The sequence below is a fragment of the Galleria mellonella genome, unplaced genomic scaffold (assembly GCF_026898425.1).
Source record: "Galleria mellonella isolate WM207_F2 unplaced genomic scaffold, CSIRO_AGI_GalMel_v1 utg173, whole genome shotgun sequence".
Classification (NCBI taxonomy): Eukaryota; Metazoa; Arthropoda; class Insecta; order Lepidoptera; family Pyralidae; genus Galleria; species Galleria mellonella.
Window position 1 is genome coordinate 1146920 of NW_026442016.1, and position 23270 is coordinate 1170189.

General features: G+C 34.7%; 1 protein-coding gene across 2 annotated transcripts; it reads left to right on the forward strand.

The window, feature by feature from the left end:
• The first annotated feature begins 1534 nt into the window (after positions 1-1534).
• On the forward strand, positions 1535-22493 carry LOC113515649 (cytosolic carboxypeptidase-like protein 5). Of its 2 annotated transcripts, XM_052893269.1 has the most exons (18): positions 1535-2091; positions 3059-3210; positions 3924-4049; positions 4833-5043; positions 5133-5254; positions 5614-5885; positions 6415-6508; positions 7221-7409; positions 9217-9467; positions 10328-10469; positions 11444-11521; positions 12097-12189; positions 12741-12827; positions 13055-13208; positions 13568-13706; positions 14021-14249; positions 17822-17959; positions 18797-22493. In XM_052893269.1, exons 1-18 carry the CDS (start codon positions 1989-1991, stop codon positions 19430-19432), a joined length of 3216 nt encoding a protein of 1071 aa, XP_052749229.1. In that variant the 5' UTR covers positions 1535-1988; the 3' UTR covers positions 19433-22493. The 2 variants fall into 2 exon arrangements, with proteins under 2 accessions (XP_052749229.1, XP_052749230.1); XM_052893270.1 differs by lacking the exon at positions 11444-11521.
• The last annotated feature ends 777 nt before the right edge of the window (positions 22494-23270 follow it).

A 23270-nucleotide genomic window follows, 5' to 3' on the forward strand; every position in this document is an offset into this window, starting at 1 on the left:
TAATGGATGATAATAGAATAGTAACCCTGCCCTACGCTTACAGTATACACTGGCGGGGCACCAATGAGAGATGTTAATGAAAAGACAGGTCAGTTTTATTTTTTTTAAAGGGTGATAGTGGAATGGTAACCTAGCCTACGCTATCGATATACACTGGCGGGGCACCAGTGAGGGATGATAGGTTACGATGAAAGCAGATTAGTTAGCCCATTGTGACGAATTCCACTAGAATTAACAACGATGGTTTCCAGGGAGAACCGCGTGGAGGTCGACTTTATAGGGTGTGTTGCTGGCAATAGGTCAGTTTTTTTTTTTTTATGGATGATAATGGAATAATAACTTCGCCTACTCTATCGGTATACGCTGGCGAGGCACCAGTGAGATGATAGATGACGATAAAAGCAGGTCAATTACCCACTATGATGAATTCGACAACAATTAACCATGATGGTTTCCAGGGGGAACCGCGTGGAGGTCGATCTGAGAGGGTATATTGCTAGCAATGGTGCTATTAGACCTTATTACTAACAATCCCTTTCCCCCCGCAATGGGTCAGTTAGACCCCATTACTAACAATCTCTTTACCCCCGAGCAGGTCAGTTAGCCTCATTGTGATGAATAAACCAAAATATCATGGGGGGCCATCTTGAGATCGACCTCATTGAGTATATTGCTAGTCCGCATTACTGACAATCCCTTTCTCCTTCTATTGCTTTTTTTTTGCTGGGTGAAAATGGTATGGTAACCCCGCCTGCGCTAACGGGATACGCTGGCGAGGCACCAGTGAAGGGTGATAGATGAGAATGAAAACAGGCCAGTTAGCCCATCATGATGAATTCATCAGGAATTAACCATGATAATTTCCAGGGAGAACCGCGAGGAGGTCGACATGGTTGGGTATATTGGTAGCAATAGGATTCTCAGTCTCCATTACTAACAATCCCTTTCCTCCCCTTCTATTGCATTGGGTACCTATAGAACTGAAGCTGAAATAAATTCAAATTCCTTACATGTACTTGGCATATTTCAAATTACTAATCCTTTGTAGGAAGCAAAGCTACTACGGTTTATCAAAATCATTTGGTTTGCTTACGGCGTTTACTGTCATCAAAGAATTAGTATAAAATAGTTACAGTTTTTAGCATCGCCTAAATTTGAACTCACGACCTTTCAAGGACGGAAATTGAGAAAATAAATTATGACACTGCAGACTCACTTTATTAAATGATATAATAGTAAGTTAGAGATAAATACAGATATTAGATTATATTTTTTGTTTTATTATATTGTTTATATGTTTTATTTTATTGTATTATATGTTTTATTTTCCCGTCGTGATACTATTCTTAAGACTATTTCATAAGTGAAAAAAAGTGTTGTCCTCCTCTACTTGCTGTACCCAACAGTCTTGATTGAAGTTGAAATGTTATTTACCAATTACATTATTTTATTTTTGACACTGGCAGGTATAATAAGCATAGACAACTTTACCTGTCACTAAGAACTGTCATCGAGGTAGGAGCTATACTTTTAGATATGCTGAAGCGACAAATAAGCTACCGATTGAGCTGCAGCCATTTTGAATAAAATTTCATAATGCCATGAAGTCTTTCTAATTTCTAAATAAATAGTGAATACTGATTATAATTAATGACTTATAATTTAAAATTAATTATAAAAAAAAGACATATTTTTCAACATAATATTTTTCTCTGTTTCTGTTTTGGTGCTCCTTCGTAATAAAAAAGATCAGCAATAAAACAAATCAGCTGTTATCCGTCAATCGATGTCAACAAAATTACATAATTTTGTTTAGAAAAACAGTGTAGTTTCCTTTTTTTTAGTGTCATTTTGAAATTGACAATATGCAGTTTCAATTGGATGATTTTTTAGATAAATTGCTAAAGTAAATGTGTGCCCTACGCCTTGCAAACATTTGTGACTTTATAATTTTTTATATGATGTAGTCCAACAAATCATTATTAGTTATGGATCAGAATAATATAATAGAGTGCGGTGGATTTTATTTCATTCATAATTTTGACTCAGGAAACCTTGGGCATGTAGAAAGAGTGCCTACGGAACTTATAGGTAAGTTGACTTGCTAGGATTTATTCAATTATTACAAAGTCCAATGCCATTTTAGATGCCAAATCATATAAACAACAATTATTTTATGTTACTAAATTAAAACTTTTTAAAAGAACTTGTACATATATAATTTTATTTAGTAAGCTTATTGTATTATATTTTTTTATCTATTTAACCTCAGTTTTAAGTATTTTATTAATTTTCTTTTCATTATTTGTCCAAGATTCTAAAACGATTGTATTTAAATATTTTGTTATAAATTGTTTAACAACTTATAAAAATAATGAAGTAAGAGATATCTAAGATTTAGCACTCAATTTACTCTTTTTACCCCATATAGTATGTAGTGTAAACATAGATTGATTTCAAAATGGACTATCATTCTATATAACAGAAAACTATAATTTACAAAAATAACAAGAAACAAAACATTATTGGTATAAATATTTTTGAAACATGTACATAGACATTTTAAATTCTGAATATTTGTTAACCACTCTGAAAACAAAACTATGTAAAATAAAATTGTATACTTTCACAATTTTCTTTTTTTTTTTTACTCTACTACTTTAGACTTTAAAAAAAATTTTTAGGGCTTCATTCTTTACTTAATTATTGTTAATTAATTAAAACTTGTGTATAAAAACTTGTCGATTATTGTTTAATTATTGTGAGTAAATAAATATGAGTGGATCTTTTAACTCTGCACAAATATTAAGTAATGTGCCTTTTTAAGCGGTCAGTCATATCAATATAAAACTATCACACTGCTGCTGCCTTTTGACTGGTTTTTTTACTAGCTAATTATTATGAAAATTAATATATACTGCTTGACAAGAAAAAGGATGTTCATGGAGATAAACAATAACACAAACATAATTTTCATTGAGAAATTTGCATTATTAATTTAATCTTCAAAACATCTGCTTCCCAACTGTTTTTGTGACTAATCTAAAAATAATTGCAGCTCCCAGTGTTAACCCCAAGACAAACGCAAATGAAACCCCAGACTATGAATTTAATTTGTGGACTCGACCAGACTGTGCTGGCACAGAGTTTGAGAATGGCAATCGAACTTGGTTCTACTTTGGAATACAAGCCAGTGAGCCTGCAGTATTGGTAAGCATAGACTGCTTTCATTCAATTATTTAACAGGTAGAGAAGAAAGCAAAATTAACTATGGGAAGTATTCCCAGCACCTACAATTTTGCCTATATGATTTAAAATAAAGTATGTTTTAATATATAAGATATGGCTGATATATGTACCTAATTTTATTCAAATTTATTCAGCAAAATCAGAATATCTACTCTCCAAATATTTTAAACTTTCACATTTATATTTACTACATGTTTTGTCACTATATTGGATTAGCTGGAAGAAATCTCTTCCAGAGATAAGTCCACTCTTGCATAGAATATATATAACTGTCTTATATATATAATTATAATAATATATATATTTAAATAGCTAAAACTTATGTGAAGCAATCATCTATTGAATCTAAAAAACTATACCAATGTCAAATACTTCAAGAGATTGTTATACCATATTATTGTTTTTGTTAATTAGCATGCTGTGTTTCCTTTAAAATGATTGTACACTAAGTATAAATAGACAGTAATTTTAATATTAAATCTTATCAGTGTAACAATTGCTATCTTATCAGTGTAAAATAAAAATAATTTACAAATGCAATAAAGAATATATATAAGCTGAAAAGTGGTAACAGTTTCAACCACTTTCCAACAAGTAAATGGTTAGCAAGTTAATAAAAAAAATTCTATCAACTATAATAATTATGATTGTACTAATAGATAAACATATTTTAGGTACGGCTTAACTTAATAAATCTGAACAAACAAGGGAAAATGTATAACCAAGGTATGGCGCCAGTAACACGGACACTTCCAGGGAGGCCTCAGTGGGAGAGAATCAGAGATCGTCCCGTACATTCAGTGAGTAAATCAAAAGTTATATTACGAAATTACATACACGCTATCAATATCACTTTTAGAATTTTTTTCATATGTCACTACATATAAATGATTATGTGACCACAGAGTTTATTTTATACAACTTAGAATGGTAAACTAGCAGGTGGGCACCTGATGGAAATGGTAACCATTGTCTATAGACATGAGCAGTACCATGAACATAACAGAGTATACTGTTTTGCCCATGATACCCACCATGTGTTGCCATTCCTGAGGACTCACGTGTTATTCCTCTATACCCTGTAAATTCACATGCCATATCCCACCCTTTAAACCTAAATACGGCTATACAAACACAACTGCTTCACAATTGAAACATGGATGGGACAGAAGTACCCAAACAAACGACTTTTGTACAAAACCTCCCTCTGGTAAAGTGGTTGTGTTCAGAGATATACATGTTATTTCTGTTATTATTTTGTTGTGATTTAAATCTAATTAATATAATTCCATTTAATTATACATATGTGTTACCAGCACTGATGTTTTCCTGGGTGAGTGTATTGGGAGACTGTAAAGCTCACTCAGTTGATAAAATAAATAAATAAAGAGTAGTAAATAGTAGTAAAGAAGTACTTTAAATCAATGAAATGAAATTTAAATTTGTATTTAAAAATATAATCTCAATATTTTATCTGAAAGTTCTCAACTAAATCAATTTAGGTCACCTATCGCTGTATGAAATGTTATTGTTCATGTTCATAAGAGTTAAACAGTTCAAATATAATAAATTTTATGGTACAGACAGATGACAACACCTTCACACTGAGCTTCAAGTACCGAACGTCAGACAATTTGAAAGCGACAACATTCTTTGCCTTCACATACCCATTCTCGTTTGCGGAACTGCAGATAGCTCTCAATTCCATCGACATGAAGATGTTGCCGTTGCCTCCGCCGCAGTCGCCTGACGAGATATACTATTGCAGAGAATGTCTTATATATTCCCTCGAAGGTAACATTGAGGCAGATTTATAGGATACTACTCATAAATATTTAGCCACCTATAACTTTTTTTTTTTATTTGTATTTTGTAATTCACAGGACGCCGCGTGGATTTATTAACAATAACGTCACATCATGGAATTACAACGGATAGAGAAGAGAGACTTAAGAATTTATTTCCCGACAATCAGGAGAGGCCATTTAAATTTTTAAACAAAAAGGTTTGCTATACTTTCTTATTGATTATTTAAATTCTTTATATTGAAACAAGTCTAGTTCTGGGTTCAAAAATGAAAACCATGGTTTTATTAGTATTTTCACGATTAACGTAGCTTAATAATGACCTTATTATCTCTGTTATTCTATACTTTTGCAACCTATAAATTATGTAAATATAATTATGCCATCATAAAATAATACACACGTAATAATTTAATTTTACACCAATACAGCAGTGTAATGCGTTTGTTTAAAAATAAATTAGTCGCCAGACATTATCTCTTTTTTATTTAATTCTTTTACCACATTAGTAAAACTTCTGGGTTCATGTTATAATTCCAGCTAAACTTCTTGTTTACAGGTTATCTTCATGTCAGCCCGGGTACACCCTGGAGAAACACCATCCAGCTTTGTATTCAATGGTTTCCTCAACCTGCTACTAACACGGCATGACCCTATCGCTATACAGTTACGGAAAAACTACGTGTTTAAGATGATCCCGTTCTTAAACCCTGATGGAGTCGCCAGAGGGCACTACAGGACTGATACTAGAGGAGTCAATTTGAACCGGGTTTACCTGAACCCCTCACTTACCTATCATCCCTCAGTTTACGCATCAAGAGCTCTAATTAGGTTAGTATCTCACTAACATTATAAACTTTAAAGTTTAACAGCCATTTAATCATTATTGGCAAATTGGCGATCTTTATATCTTAATATAAGCTTTAGAGATGTTTAAAAGGGACGCTTCTACCCACCCTCGCCGTCCCTTTGTTGCCTCTTACGTCACCCACAGGAAAGGAAGGAGTGACTTATTCTATGCCGGGACCACACGGATAACACTCATTTACTAATAGATCATTTCAGTATTTATATATCATAAACATTCGCATTTAATCATAGTGAAAATTACTTCTTTAGTGGAAATTTACACTGGTTATTTTTAAGTATTTTCATACATTTCAATTTTGAGATACCTTTTTACTTTATTTTTTAGTTAATTGTAATGATTATTAATTTAATAAGAATATATTATTTCCTACTTCTATAATTATTAGAATACTACTAAATCAATATACTGCTTCTTTTGATAACCAACAATTAACAGTAATTTTCTTATAAGAATCCATCCAAATGCATAAGTAATGAATTCTCATTACAGATACTACCACTTTGGCTGTGAAAAAGAGGACATCTGTGAAGATAGTAAAAGTTTTACATCACGCAGCATCCAGAACATTAGCGAGAGTACAGAGGTAAATACACAAGCCGACAGACAAATGAACATCTATATTTCGACATCAATATAGTAGTAAACTTAATTAAGTAATTAATAAACATCAAGGAACAATGGTATTAACACTCTTGCTGATTAGTATCTAGTCACTAACAAAACTGTCACTAATGAAGACAATTGCACTTTAATGAAATTATGAAACATGTTATCTCGTTTTTTCAAGCGCCACCTTTAAATTGAAACAAAATAATCCATACTTTTAATTTAATATTTGTAGAAAAACTACACTAATAAAAATATTAATGAAGTATAGAGATATTTTTGTTATTGAAAATTTTACAGTTATATATCTATATAATTATATATTTTACATTGTTAAATATTAAAATTATGCAAATCAATAACATTTGAAAGTATAGCAAGGTGATATGTTGTTGAGAGCATTTACAATATCTGAATCTATAACAAATTAAAGATAAAGTTATGGTAGAAATATAATAGAAATAGAAATTTTATTATTTGACAAAAACACAAACTTACGAACACAAGATAAATAAATATAATATTATTTTACTTAAAATGGCACTGTCTTTGTCGCATTTAGTTTAAATATCTCAAAAGAAAGTTATATCATTTATAGTATATTGATTTCTCTTTATTATTATTATTATTTTCTTTGTTTTATATAATGTACCAAAAAATTGAAAAATATTCTATAAAATTTCTAACAGTTACTGGATTCTAAGAAAAAGAAGAGTCCTATAACGTCGTCGTTCAAAGCGAGCGAGTACAAGCGCGAGAAGACTGGGAAATCAGTCAGTGGGAACAAATCCACCACCACTATCAAGCAGCCCTCTGTAGATAGCTCGAGGAAGGATGCCAACGCTTTGAGCGGAGAAACGACACACCTCGCCGAACAAGTCAGTTTTAAATGGATTTACAACCACTGGCGTATTTAAGGTCAATTCAGATATGTTATTCCGCGTAGTTCGATAGCTTCGCTCATATTCTGATGTGGCTACTAGACAATTCTAAGGTAGGCAAAACCCACTCGCCTAAAGAAACATGATACCTATTCATGTTATATGAATAACACCAAAAAAGCGCAGAGCGCCAGCTTTCCGGTATTAATATAGGAGGATAAATAATTTTTCTTTTTTAAATTTTGTAAATTTATAATTACAGTATTAACATATTCTAAAAAACTTTTTAGTTAGCATTTTGTCGAGGTGTTAATACTGACAATTTACTTCAAGAATATGGTACTTAGAAATCTACATACTTTCATAGTGAAGCAGTTGTGTTTGCATGGCTGTGTTTCGGTTTGAAAGGTGGGATATGGCGTGAATTTACAGGGTACAGAGGAATAACACCTGAGTCCTCAGGAATGGCAACGCATGGGGGGTATCATGGGCGAAACAGTTTATTCTGTTATGTCCATGGTACTGCTCATGTCTATAGGCGACGGTTACCACTTTCCATTAGGTGGGCCGTCAGCTTGTTTGCCATTCTAAGTTGTATAAAAAAAAGATTTATAAAATAATATTTACTACTACTTTCATACACTTAAATACAGCATGTTCCAAACAAATAGTGTGGATCATTCGAAACATAAATCTATAGAAATGAAATTAAGGCTCCTAAGTAAAGCTATTAGCGACTGCAAAAACAAAATGCATTTAATCGACTATTATAAGTTAAAGTATAACAGAAACAAACTTTTTTTTCACATTTTTGATATCAGTAAGGATACTGAAATATGGGTGTATGTAGGTATAATATTGTAGTGCATATAAGCTCATGTAAGCTTTAGATAACGAAATACTTGAATTACTAACACCGTTACGAGTGGAAACAGCCGCCGCGATAACTAAATGCTAAATTAGTAGCGCTACATCAGACCTAATCACAGGAAATTAATTAAAAATACAGCAGTATACTGTTCCAATATTTTCTATACAATTTAAGATTAAATAATAAAAAAAAAAAACTGCTTCACTCATAATAAAACTTTTATGTTACCAACATAGAGTCATTCTTATAAACTGTTAACGGCCCACCTGATGAAAAGTAGTAACCGTCGCCTATAGACATGAGCAGTACCATGGACATAACAGAGTATACTGTTACGCCCATGATACCTGTAGTCCTACCATGAAGTGATTTCCGAAATTTCGGGGACGAACGAAACAGAAATTTGATGTTAAAATTACATAATACATGCCGTTTAAAATTATTAAAAATGTTAAAATATCGTTCCTCTGGACTATTAGGATAGGATTTATGATGAATGAAATGTTAAGCTCCATTTACTGGCTTGATTTAGGTTCAAACAAAAACACGAAATTGAGCCCGAAAATTCGGAATTTCATTTCATGGTAGACCACCAGTTTTATTATAATAGTATAATCATTGTTTACCAAATATGTGAGTATAAAAAAGACTAACGAGTGGATGATGTGTTCACAATATGTTCAATAAAGACTTTATATTATACGATATATACTTTATATTTTCCGCTGCTTTGCTCGCGTGCACTAATATATAAAATAGTCTATGTGTACATACATAATACAACCTACCCATGTATAAAATTTTATTGTAATCCTTTCAATAATTTGAGAGTAATTTAATAATAAATATACTTCTATAAAACTTTCACATTTACTATAAAGTAAGATTAGAATGTAGAATAAAAAAAAATTAAAACTATATATAACTAAATAGGTATACGACATGAAATTGCAAGAGATGCCGTCGCAAACTAGCGACGCATCGTCGAAGCCGTCGAACACGAACGTGGCGGAGACGAGCTCGCTGCTCAACGACTCGGTGCTGCGCTCATGCCTCGGCTCCAACGTGCACCTGAGCACCAGCGACGAGCTCAACCTGCACGGCACCAACCCACTCAGGCCACTGCGTGACACGCTCAAGAACAGCATCAGTTTACTGATGGAATCTAGCTCGTCTGTGGCAGGGTATGTTATGTAAATGAGTCATAGATTACTAGCTTTTACCAGGATATGTTTATTCACTGTGATAAATAGTTACCTGTGTCCTTCTCCATCCCAAATACTACGTATATACCAAACTTCATTACAATCAGTTGATTAACGGCCCAATCAAGGCGCAAAGAGATAACAAACTCATTTTGTATTTATGTTATCGGTACGGATTTTCAAATGCTTTCAATTATTTTTTTTTTTTAGATGTATGAAGAATGATAAAACCAATATAATAAGCGTAGGTATGACGGCTGATACTTAACTCCCCATGTTAAGGACATTTTTCGGGATTATGTACGTATGAGTCTAAGAAATGTACACTACATATAGAAAAGCCAGGGCTGTAGCTAGACCCAAGTTTAAGGTAGGGCAAAAAAGTTTTTTGTAGGGCAGAAGCTATAATTAGGTGACTTCCAAGATGCGAATCTGTCTCGTTTTCTTGAGGCCTTTCATTTTAAGGTAGAGCATTGGGCATTTTAAGGTAGGGCATTGGGCATTTTAAGGTAGGATATTGCCCTCAATGCCTCCCTCCCCCAGCTACGGCCATGAGAAAAACTAACACAAATTACGAATATAACATTTCTTTTCTTAATTTTTTTTTCATTTTCTGGCATAAAATGATAAATTGACATTTGTTAAACTTTAACATTTCATAACTGAGCTATGCTCAAAATGATGTAATATTATTCTTGATAATTATTATTACTGTTCTCTGCTACTATTTAAAACTCTATGGGACTTATTATTGTTTCAAAGGAATTGCTAGCCATCAGCTTATTCGCTATTCCACCTAAATAAAGTTGGACGCACACTGATTCATTTTTAATATACAGCGACAGTGCAATAGGCGGTAAAGATTCCCGGCTAACCAACTTGCGAATCGGCTGGTGTAAGGAGTGCAGGCAGGCGGTCTCCAAGCTCGAGGATACTACACCAGGCATCACCAAGATGGTGCCAGGATACAGTGCTGCTATGGTCAGTATCTAGTCCTCAGGAATGGCAACGCATGGGGGGTATCATGGGCGAAACAGTATACTCTGTTATGTCCATGGTACTCCTCATGTCTATAGGCGACAGTTACCACTTTCCATCAGGTGGGCCGTCAGATTGTTTGCCATTCAAAGTTGTATAAAAAAAAAATCATCCATTATCTGTTGCTGAACATAGGCCTTCCTCAGAACCTTCCATGATGAACGCTCCTAAACCACCTGCATCCACTAACCTACTCCCTGCGACATATTGAAGGTCGTCGCTCACATAACGAAACTTACCGAAATATAGCAAACGTCGCGCATCACATTTATCAGACAATTGTCAATAACAGTTGATTAGTTTTCAATATTTCTTTCACAATACTTTTTTATTGTCAATAGTCAATTTTTTAAAAGCTTTATAAAAATATTGTTGCGTGAACATCTTTTAGTTTTGCTTACATAACACTTTTTAAGTAATCAATTAACAAATATTACCGACAGTACCATACTTCGTACATTGTGTATTAAATCTTTTAATGTATCCGATATAAATTATGTTCAATAAAGATTTTATAATACAATACAATACTTCGGTAAGCTTTATGAACTCTTTGAACATTGCAATCATCTATTGAATCTAAAAAACTATACCAATGTCAAATACTTCAAGAGATTGTTATACCATATTATTGTTTTTGTTAATTAGCATGCTGTGTTTCCTTTAAAATGATTGTACACTAAGTATAAATAGACAGTAATTTTAATATTAAATCTTATCAGTGTAACAATTGCTAGAAGACCAAATAAAGATAAAATAAAATAAAATAAACATTCATAACCATTGCCAGTTTCATGTGTCAGTCAATCAGTAATAATAATCGTGAGCCATATATAATCAAACAATCAATAGCCTTGATTTAAACAACTCCTTTTTTCCTATTTCCTTCACTCTACAACATTGTATATCCTACTCAGATACGCTCCGAGAACCCTACCCACCACTCCATAGAAGAATATAGAGAGCACCAGAGACAACAGCTAGATGAGAAAGAAGTATGTACTTGTAGACTTTAGTGCCAATATTTTTGGAATATAGTTAAATTGGATGATATGTCCAACCATATGTATTTAGTGCACTTTCATTGTTACTAGTACAAACAGACAAAAAAATAATATATAAATATATATCACTCTGTCTTCATCTATTCAATAATGCACCGCCTATTTATTTGTCGGTTTGCCCAATAGTTGACTGGTGGAGAACACCGTCCGTTGTTAAGTCCGCCAAATGTACATAGAATTTTACTATGCATTAATGTTTAAATAGATAAAAAATAATTAAATATATCATAATTATATTCGAATAATATAAACAACATATATATGTATAAATATATATTGTATATTAATGTTTAGAGTTCGACCCTTACATATGTCTCCTTACGTAATAATTTCACTGCCCTAAATCTAACTTAAAAAAGAAACAAGGCCATACAAGCGCATCTGCATAACAACAGATATATATAATAGGGAACAGAGATACTCATGCAGAAACCACTGCTTTTGCACAAAGTCTCACTCTGATAGAGTATTTTATTATTGGACACGATTTTTTATTTTTTTTTCAGCTTCAAGATTCTGAGACACCAGAAAAAGACGCTATGTATTTCTGCACTAATTGCTTCAAGAAATACGTCATAACGGAACATAACGAAGAAATTGTAAGATATACCTTTATATTATACCTTTTTTATGATATTTGTAAACAACTCGTTTTATATCTATATTGTCGAATTTGATATGATAATTTTAAGAGAAAATTATAAACAATATTTTCCAACAAACAAGAGGTGGCTTTATTTTTCTTCATGTCAATTTAATTATGGTAGATTGTAATGAAAAATTTACTTGTAATTTAATTGTATAGACTTTCTTATCTCTCTCTCTCTCTCTCTCTCTCAGCTTTCGTCTATCTCTCTCTGAAAATGAATTCATCTCTCTTAACTTATATCTCTCTCTCTAAATATATAAAAAAGTCTCTCTCTAAGAAATATCTCTCTCTTATCTCTCTCTCTCTCTCTCTCTCTCTCTCTCTCTCTCTCTCTCTCTCTCTCTCTCTCTCTCTCTCTCATTCTCTCGCCTTACATGTCATTAAAGGTGAAGCGGGAGGTGGGAAGTGGCAAATCTTTGTATAATTATTGCCTATTAATAATTCCCCTTATAATATGATAATAATGTTATAAACATCCGTTCATATATTGTGTGTGTACAGAAAGTGAGCTCAGCAGTATCGACGGCGAACGTGGCGGTGTCCGCGGACGACAGCGGCGACGCAAGGCCTGCCTCGCCTGCGAGCACGGTGAGGACCAACCATCTTGTTCTTATTGTTAAGTTCATATTTAAACAAATTTAAAGTAACATAAATATTGAATATTTCAAATTTCGATATTGGAAGAATGTTCTTTATTCGAATGACACATATATAAAAATCATGGTTTTTCTCTTTGACTTAAGTGTAACAAGATGTAGCTTGATAACTAAAAACAGTCTTTAAATTAAAAAAAGAACTCGATATTTCTGTTACAGCAAATATTACCGAAAGAGGAAAAACCAAAATCTCCTATCACCAAACAAGTGAAGAAAAAGCCGCCGGTACCACCCGCATCGCGACCCACTCCTAAGGAGCCGGAGTCCGGCCTGTTTCTATACATTGATCTCCACGGGCACGCTTCTAAGAAAGGTATTGTGTAATTAACCAAAGGTAGAATGTATAAAAGTCCTCTACTTGAGTATCTTATGACTCTTCTTTCTGCCATAAAGTACTAGCATGGTTGGTTTGAAGAATGGACATGACTTGATCATGACAGTGAAAATACAGAGCATGGAGCGATAAGGCCTTAACCCTCGAGAATGGTAACACGGGAGAAGTATTACAGAGCATTCTGTGATGTCCTTAGTGATATTCAGGTCTTACTTTTCAAGTTCTAGTTACTTTTCTTAATCAGATGATCTCCATTGGATTGTTTACTAGTTGAAAATCTTAAAAAATTGTTTAAATGTATTAAAAATAAGTATATTAATGAGTATGTTTACATACAGGTATATTCATGTATGGCAACCACTTCGAGGACCTGGAGAGCTCTGTGGAGTGCATGCTTCTGCCGCGCATCATGTCGCTCAACAACCTACACTTTCACTTCTCCTCGTGCAACTTCACCGAGCGGAATATGTACCTCAAGTGAGTATACACACTTCTATGCTCTGAGTAGTTCGAAGATATAGTTTTTTTATAAAACGAACGGAACAATTAAGCATGTGGGCTGCCTGATAATGAGCGGGCATTGCAGCTGTGAATGTATGTAAATTTCAATAGTTGAAACATCTTGCCCTATGTTACATTATGCCATCCTTGATCCCACATTAGAGCCAACCTTAGCATACCTAGTGCTTCTCAGACAAGTGTCAGCGCGACCCTGAAAAAAAAAAAAGCTAGGTCACCTTTTACCTCTAAGCATAACAACACTGTAACTTGTTGTTGTCACTTGGCACCAGGGACCGGCGCGACGGCATGTCCCGCGAGGGCTCGGGCCGCGTGGCCGTGCTGAAAGCGACCGGCCTGGTCCGCTCCTACACGCTCGAGTGCAACTACAACACAGGCCGCCTCGTCAACGTGCTGCCGCCCGCCGTCCGCGATATGCCCGCGCCCGCCTCCGCGACCGCGTCCGCCTCCGCTGCCGCCACTGCCTTACCGCCCAAGTACACGCCTCACATATTCGAAGAGGTAAACCCGTTTCTGGTGCATACGTGCACATTGCATACCTGCCGTAGCAAACACCTACTAGCCGTACCTTTTACATATCATAGTTTCCACACTTTGAATTGAACTTTAAACTTGTCTTTAAATTCATTCTAGGAACTTATTTAATAAAAATATACCAATTTCTTAAAGCAATGACACACTCCATTTCAGAAACAATTTTACTTGTTTAATTTAGGGATAAAAGAGGGAGATCAGTTATTATCGCCGCTCTGTTCTTATGAATGTAATATATACATAGTACGAATTTATATACTTGATTACCTACCTATTACCCTCAAGACCGATTTACGCATGGGTAAATTAACTTCAAGGTTACTATTGGTTGCAAATAGGTACAATCTATGAACTCAATGTTAAAAGGCATAAAATTTAGCCACCTAAAAACAATACATCTGTTGTCAAAATATATTATCTAAGAGGTACATTATTATTCGATGAATCAATTTTGCCTTCTAATAAGTAACAGTTACACCACAGGCAAATTATACAAGTGAGGTGGCAAGCGTGTGACATCGGACGCGATGCATTATATCGAGCCTCACCCTCCTGCGCCATCACATTCTGCATTCTCATTTATACGAATTACTGTAACGCGCCTGTGAAATGAAAATATTGTTCTAAATAAATACATCTGAAAATCATTACCATTTTATTTAAATTTTTAGTATTCAGATTGTGTTCGAATAGAGTTCGTGTGTCTATAATATTATTACGATGGATCATTTGAATAACATTGTTTTAATAATACATATATATTATATTAATGTACGTACAAAGCTTATAAAGTTAGTGTAACAGCTAAATATACTCGCAAGCAACCGAATCTAGTTAACTAATTCGAAATCATTTTGAGACGAAGTTTAGATTATAGGACGAATCGTCAAGACTTCATAAATTATGATTTCAGTTTTTATATATGTAGTACATTAATTTGTCCCATGTATCAATTTTACTATGTAGATATAGACTGAGTTGAATCGATTTGGTTGTTTATCGATTTCGTAACATTAAGTTTTAATGTTACAGAAGTGACATATTTGAACACAGATTTTTTTTATATACAACTTAGAATGGTAAACAAGCTGACGGCCCACCTGATAGAAAGTGGTAACCGTCGCCCATAGACATGAGCAGCACCATGGACATAACAGAGTATACTGTTTCGCCCACGATACCCCACATACGTTGCCATTTTTACATTATATTTTAATAGTGAAAATGTTTACATGGGAGTGATCAACGTTTCAGGTAAGAATCAATCGCGCAAAGAATCTGGAGGTTTTCGAAGATATAGACCCTATGAAGGTTTGTCTGGGACCTTGTTCACATTTAATTTAGTTAATTTGCTTGTAAGCTTACTTGTATATAATATCTTTTCACGCTTAACTACAAAACTTCTAAAATCTCCAGAACAGGTTATCCCTTGACGACTTTTTGAGGACACCAAAAAAGACACCATAGTCGTTTAGCCTTATTTTATTTATTTTTTTCTTTATTAATTAGTGAATGAATATGAATATTATGGAAAGGGATGAGAATATTTTTACTAAAGAACAATGAGCATTAGCTCATTATTTTTTAAGAACAAAATTAGAAACATCAGAGCGAACAGAAGAAGACCAAAAAATTTTATAAATAATCTGCATGCGAATATTTATGGTATTATAATTAAAAAACGTGCTGTGTTAGTCCAAAAATAATATAGAGAAGCCAAAAAAATTACAATAATTAATAAAAAAAAAGCAATAAAAATAATAATAAAAAGCAAACTGTAATGCAGTTCTGTGATGTAAATATATGTATATTTAAAGCACATGCAAAAAATGCGTAAATAAATTCCTCTATTGGCGAATTTGTTTGAGTAATTTACGTTGTCAATTCTATAACAGTATTATTAGTTCTTAATCAATTTTATAATCCTTAGGGACGACAAAAATATACTAATGAAATGAAGCGCTATAAATTCTGAGTCCCAGAAATTTCTCATATAACGATTCCCATACCTAATTATCGCTTATAGAAGACCATTACATATAACACAAAAAATGAACACGCACACACATTTAAATGCACAGTGCACGCAATATCCATCATTAAACAGATGCCCATGTTACAAGCAGTCATCAAAATGTGGATCATACAATAACTTTATTATTTACATATATAGGTTTTATTGTATTATATATTAAACTTTTTACTGGATATTAGTATAGCTGTACGGTTATTACCCTTATACATTCTACAGTTTTCTTTCAGCTTCTCAAAGGTTGACTGTAAGAGATCCCTTTATGGGATAAGTCCGCCATTGTATATTAAATCATTTAATGTATTCAGTATGAATTATATACTGTAAAGATTTTACAATACAATACAACTTTAATTTAGAAAAGACATTTAGAAAAATATATTTATTTTTCGAAAATAATATAAACAGAAAAGTAAACAAACATCAAATGAAAAGTAAGGGTCGTGTGATACAAAATATGGTTTTAATACGATACTTGAAATTATTTTTAAACAGAAATATTTTTTCACCTCAAGTGAATAAATTATAGATAGATGTAATTGTATAGAGTAGTACGTTCTTTCTGTATCGATAGATGTATAATATCAACACTTACGTAAAGAATGATATTCGATTTGTTGTAGTGGTTCGTAGCGAATCCTCTAGGCGTAGTAGAGTATGTTTCGAGTCAGGCATCATCATGAATTTTAACGTAGCTAGAGTAAGTTAAAATATATAATTAAAACATGTTTATATTGCGGATAGTTGCAGTGAACTCCTCTTGCCTCCGCGCTAGTTACTTGCATACAAAGATTTTCTTTCACGGGTGATTACATCCATCCATGCCGGCAAACGTTTTTGAATATTTTCGCATGAGAACTTATTATCGTGTTAAGGATAATTGTCAAATTTTCTGAACACAATTCACTGCGTTTTTTTTCTGAGTTTGTTTTTGTTAAGAATTGACACAAACATGAAAATGGATGCATAACATCAAATATCAAATACTAGTGACTCTATTGTAAATAAAATATCGCCAATATCACTTACAGATTATATAGTTATTATAGAAAACATTTTTAAAATCGGTTAAGTAGTTTGGAAAGTTTATCCATTAGAAACAATATACAAAAAATAAATTTTTCTTTATATTAGTTCAGATATAATTCTCAGAACACATGTGGTAAGGTAACTAGTCCTAGCATGGCCTAAAACTTCTAGGCCATGCTAGGACCTAAGAAGCGGGCGAGATTTAAATCCGTACCTTCTAGGCTAGTAGTGATTTTCGTATTTTAACAATATCTCTGCACCTTAATATGTATATTTACCGACATGGATGGATAATATCCCCGTATCGAGAAAGGATTTTGAAGGTCGAAAATCTTTCAATTATAACCGACGTTTACTCGAATCGACGCTCGGTCCACTTTCATCGAACACAGCGAGCAACTAATGTCGTGTTTTAAATAATCCCCATTGGTGTCCAAAAGAGGGCACTTCCCCCGGTGGTATATGGTGCGTTGCGCAGGTGGGGCGGTCGCTGGGCGCGTCGATCCTGGACCTGACGGGGCAGCACCCCAACTCGCGCGTGCCCGCGTCCGAGCACCGCTCGCTGGCCGCGCTGCGCGACTGGCTGCGTGCCCACACGCGCACCATGCGCCCGCAGGTACGTCTGCCTCCAGCAACCACCCGCGGCCACGCCACTAATATCTATACAGTAACTCGCTTCTAAACCCGTGTTATTGCTTACAGTTCAATGACAGCTAAACATTAAATCGCTCGTGTTTTTAGAACATATTTTTTATGCGGCATTACGCTGATAATTAGATTTTAATTTAACAAAAAGTGTCAATTAAATATAATCAATGTAAATAATAATGGCCGTGTGATCCCGGCATAGAATAGGTCACACCTATCCCGTGGGTATCGTAAGAGCCGACTAAGAGAAGATGAGGAATGGGCAGCAGCGTCCCTCTTAAAACATCTCTAAAAACTTGACTGCCGTTGCCAACCTGCGTGCCAAACGTGACAATTACTGGCAAACCCCCTAAGAGGAGGCTTATGTTCAGCAGTGGACAGTTAAAGGCTGATATGATGATGGATGTAAACAATACAAATTAATGGTACCATGTTCCTGATGCCTTTTTATGTCTATATATATAATACTCGATTAAAAAAACTGCATGCATCTGGCTGTTGTATATATTTTCTTTACAAAAACTTCAGTTGACTTTTTGCTTTATGTGTCGTAACGTAACCGCTCCTCTTTAATTTTCAGTGTTAAACTACTAAATAAAACACCAGCCCTATAAGTGCGTAGTATTCGGGGTAAGGAAGCTGTCACAGTGAGTCGTGTTGTCCGAATTCGATTAACATAACGCCATACTGTTACTTTACTAATGGAAGTGAGGGTGTCAAATTGCACTAGAAAATCATATAAGAAGTTACCATCTCCGCGTTGGACTCGTATCGCTATGATTTAAATTTGTAATTGTGATTTCAGCTCACGATGTCGCGGCTACGACCGAAGACGTCGTCCCCTACTCGGGTGCCTCTCTTCGCGCGTTCCAAAGGCAAAGTGACAGACGAGCGGAAAGAAAACGCGTACGCAGGCGCCAAGACCGACGCGGAGCGCAAGCGCAGCCCGCCGATACTCGCACAACGCTCGGGCCACGACATAATCAACATGAACATGAAGTACGTAAAGAAAAACGAGCCGATCAAGACGCCCTCGCGCACCCGCTACCTCGCGGAGAACGAGCCCAAACCGAAGACCATGTCGACGAAGCGCAGGAGCGTACTGGCGATTCGCAAACCGAACACGAGCAAAGCCCCGGTCGGGGGAGTGGTGAAGGCGAAGCTGAGTAGACGGTCCGCGGACGACTCGGAGAGCCCGCGAACGTCGCTAGTTTCCGCGAAGCTGAGCAAGCGCAGCTTCTCTCGGGGGGCGCGGGGCCGCGCGGGGAGGTCGGCACGGGGGCGGGGAGGCGCGTCGTCCTCGTCGGAGGAGCTGACAACCGCGTGGGAAGCGCCGGGCGGCGCGCCGCTGCACCCGGAGCCGCTGGCCGGCAAGCGGAGGCCCTTCCCAAACCCCTCGCCGTCGCACCTCAAGAAGATCCGGTTAAAGACGGGCTTGTAGCGGCCGCCGCGCGCCAGGCCCGCCCCCGAGCCGCGCCGCTAGCGCCCGGGGCTCAGCGGGACCTTGTCGCCGGATGGTCGTATTAAATTTGATTCCAGTTTACTTTTTGTGGTGCCTTTCCGATGCCGGGTGTGATCTGAATATTTTCATTTATTTGTAAACATTAATGATAAAAACGAGGATTTCGTGCTTGCTATCGTTCGTACAATTCACAGTATGGCTTACTTTAGTGTTTACACTTATACGACGTTGTAATGCTGGAGTCTTACCTGATACAACAGAATCATGACGGTACCGTGTGCTCTTTAAAAATTCAGGTATCAGCGCGTTGACCTCTTCAGTGTTTAATACGAATTGTCATCCAAAAATTAACAATGAGCGCAACCGTGGTGACGGGATTCTTACTCCTACATGCTACGCTAAATGAAACAATAATTGATGCTAATCCAACTGTCCAGTATGTTTAACAATCTTATTTATTATTTTATTTATTTATTTCAAGTAAACAGTTACATAGACAATACATATTCTCAGTGCCGCGTAGCTTTATAAATAATTATGAACTTATATCCCAGTTCTAGTTTTTAGCTTCTTTTGGCTCAAATATGATTTTAACCATTTATAGGGCCCCTTATTTCACATTCTGACATGGCCTGTAACACAACGTACGTAATTGACACGATTATTGACGTACATATTTATCCAGGGTGGCTTGAGCCTTTAAAAATAACGCATATGTACTCTCCTATCTTTGCCTGAAGTTGAAACTTCCGCTCCTTTTTTTAGACCTTCATTTTGCGGACAAGCCTGGCCCAATACGCCTATGACTAACACGCGTGTCAAGCTTTGACGACAGTAGTTGATACTGATTGGTCACACAGTATTATAGTTACGCAAACCGTCGTGACGTTAGACACAAATGTAACTCAAGCATAAAACTGAACTTCACATTAGAAGGAAAGCCATCGTACAAATATAGATCCCAGTCCTAAACATTTTTAGTATTCAAAGAGAGTTCGAATTTATTTCTATCGAATAGTCTGACTTAGAGATTTTGTTTCCACCAGACTTAAGCGAGTCCTTTTTTATTTTCTCAAAAACCAATCGGGAATTTATTGCCTTGCCATATGCATTCACAAATTAGTATAAAAATTTGATAATTGTTTCCTTACAATCACCAAAATATTTGCCATTATTAAGTAAATTTTTTATGTGAATTATATTTTAGTTTCGATGTATCGGGTCTTATGTTTATATCAGTACAATATGTTATGCTTGTCGTTGCGACGACAAAATATATTAAACAGAACTATTTGTCTTGAAAATTATTTGTAAATATTCATTGTGAAATATAAACGGTATAGGCATATATTGTTAGACCCGATTCATGTTATTACTTGACTGAAATATATGTAAAAATTATTGTGTTCTCTTTTAGCATAATTTTTATGAAAATTGTAGAAAACCTTTTTTTATATTTTACTTTTGTAATTTGAATAACAATTTTCATATAAAAATATATAATTATATAAAATAATGTGTTGAAAAGACATAAACATAGAAAATATAAAATTTGTGGTAAATTGTAAAGTGTAATCAAATAGTAAGTATATATAAAATAGTGAGCTCCAGGAGCAACTTTTTCTATAATGTATGATCTCATTTGTGAAAATTAGCAAAGCGCGATAAATAATGTGTCACATATTATGATTGCATATATTTTTGTGTTCATTGTAATTTCTGTAAAACTTTAGATTTATAATGGGTTAGAGGAAAAGGGTACCAACACGAAAACCAGTGATAGATAATATATAAAACAGAACTACTTTTCCAGTTTACGTAGAAAGATGATAACATTTTTTAACCTTTCATGTAACTACACATACAGGAACACTAGGCTCGATTCTGTGACGTGCTTCCTCTAAACTTATCTCTTAAGATAGGTTTAGAGAAATAGCGCCACAGAATCGGCCCTATATTTTACTTAATTTTACTTAAATCTGTATTTAATAGTAGAATATTCAAGTTTTTGAAATAATGAAATATTTGATCGATCAATAAAAATATATACACGTATTAACTCAACAATATTACGACCACGAGTACTTTGATAGTAGGTAAAATGTGCATTTTAAAGGAAGTAAATTAGTTACAATGGACTTATATGGAGTGATCTCTTTCAGTCCAACCCACATACCGTTACGCCAACTGGGCTTTCGTGTGATATCAACATAGTTTTTATACTTGTGACCGATTGTCCACGCACACCTGCGTCAGATTTGAAGGCACCAAGTGCAATTTTTTCCAAAACCTAACCAGTAACGTTTACCTGTTAGAAGAGTCTAAAAAGAAACTGCTATAATTCTGTAATGGAAGGCTAATCAATAACTAAGACAATGATACATATGGGCCTCTTCTCCAAAACTTTAAATTAAATAATACTTCAATGGTTTAGCTCACAGTAAAATGTTATTCGTAGAATCAGTCTCCCATTGACTCAACAATAATAAAAAATAAAATACCACACGCACTACGGCAGTATTTTATTCATTATAAATTGTCACGTTGAGGGCGGCGAAGAAGTATCTTAAAAACTGAAACATCCTACACACCTATTGTGTCATTACTTATCTTCAAATTAGGACTTTTGCGTATTAAAAAAAAAAAAAGCTTAATATATTTAAGACGAAAGACGTTTTTAGAAATAAGGTAATTGTTTTTAGAAATGGAATAGTTAGCACTAGCCAGAGACACAGGTGCGCGTAAACAATTGTATTCACAAAATAGATCTAATAGACCTGTCTATGTATCCAAGTACATAGATGGTCAAACATGAAACACAATAGTGCAATAATTTTTTATAGTTGTAACGTGTTTGTAATTGATATAAAAGTAACACTTGTTTAGATATTTGCATATTTCGAAATTCTGAAAATTATATGTACCATAAGAATTGTTTTTGTAGAAAAACATAGTACGTTATTTCTAAAATAGTAATTATTTATTTATCTCAAATATTAATATATGATAAAAATAAAAACATACAATGTTCTCACAAGAATGTGAAATTTTATTTTTATTCCTAAATATCAACCTTATTAATAAATACTTATACCATAGCAATTATATTATAATTTAATTTAGTTTTATTTTTTTTTATGACAAAAAAGATGTCTAAAAGTAAACATTTACCATCTCAGAACAGCAATACTCTTACGGGTATTTCAACTTTCTTCTTGACTATATTAAGATTAGAAGCGAGCCGCCGTGTGAATAGCACCTGCTTGCAGTAATTGTTTAGAGGGGATACTTTGGTCTTTTTATGGGATTAAGCCCACCTACGCTATCGGTATATCCTAACGGGGTACAAGTGAGCATGATAGATGAGAATGAAGTCAAGTTAACTGCGCTACACCGCGCAATTGCACTAGTTATGTCGACTCACTTCTTCAAAATAAAAAATAAATGAGTTGGCTCACAACGCAATACCAAAAAAATATTACAAAAAAGTGAAATTGGCTTTGGAGTTGGAGAAATGTGGGTAATGTTTGTAAACTGAGTAGACGGTATGTAAATCCAGTAAAATTCATAGTGAGAAAATGTTTTTTTGTTATCCATTTTGTAGAGAGCGAAATATAGAGTATAGCGATATAACTCATACTTTGCGCCAAGCCGCAATTGCGATGCGCCTGAGAAGCAAGAAAAATCCTTCGATTTACCCATATCTAGAATGAAGCAAGGGAATTCAATAGTGACGACTATTAAATAAGGGGGGAAGGGATTGTTAGCAATGGAGTTTGACAGCCTTTATCAGGTCAACCTCCGCGTGGTTCCCCCT

Coding starts and splice junctions, on each gene's coding strand:
- LOC113515649 (XM_052893269.1), top strand. CDS start 1,989: ATGGATCAGAATAATATAATAGAGTGCGGTGGATTTTATTTCATTCAT. Junction 13,209..13,567: donor CGGGCACGCTTCTAAGAAAG/GTATTGTGTAAT, acceptor GTTTACATACAG/GTATATTCATGTATGGCAAC. Junction 13,707..14,020: donor GAGCGGAATATGTACCTCAA/GTGAGTATACAC, acceptor ACTTGGCACCAG/GGACCGGCGCGACGGCATGT.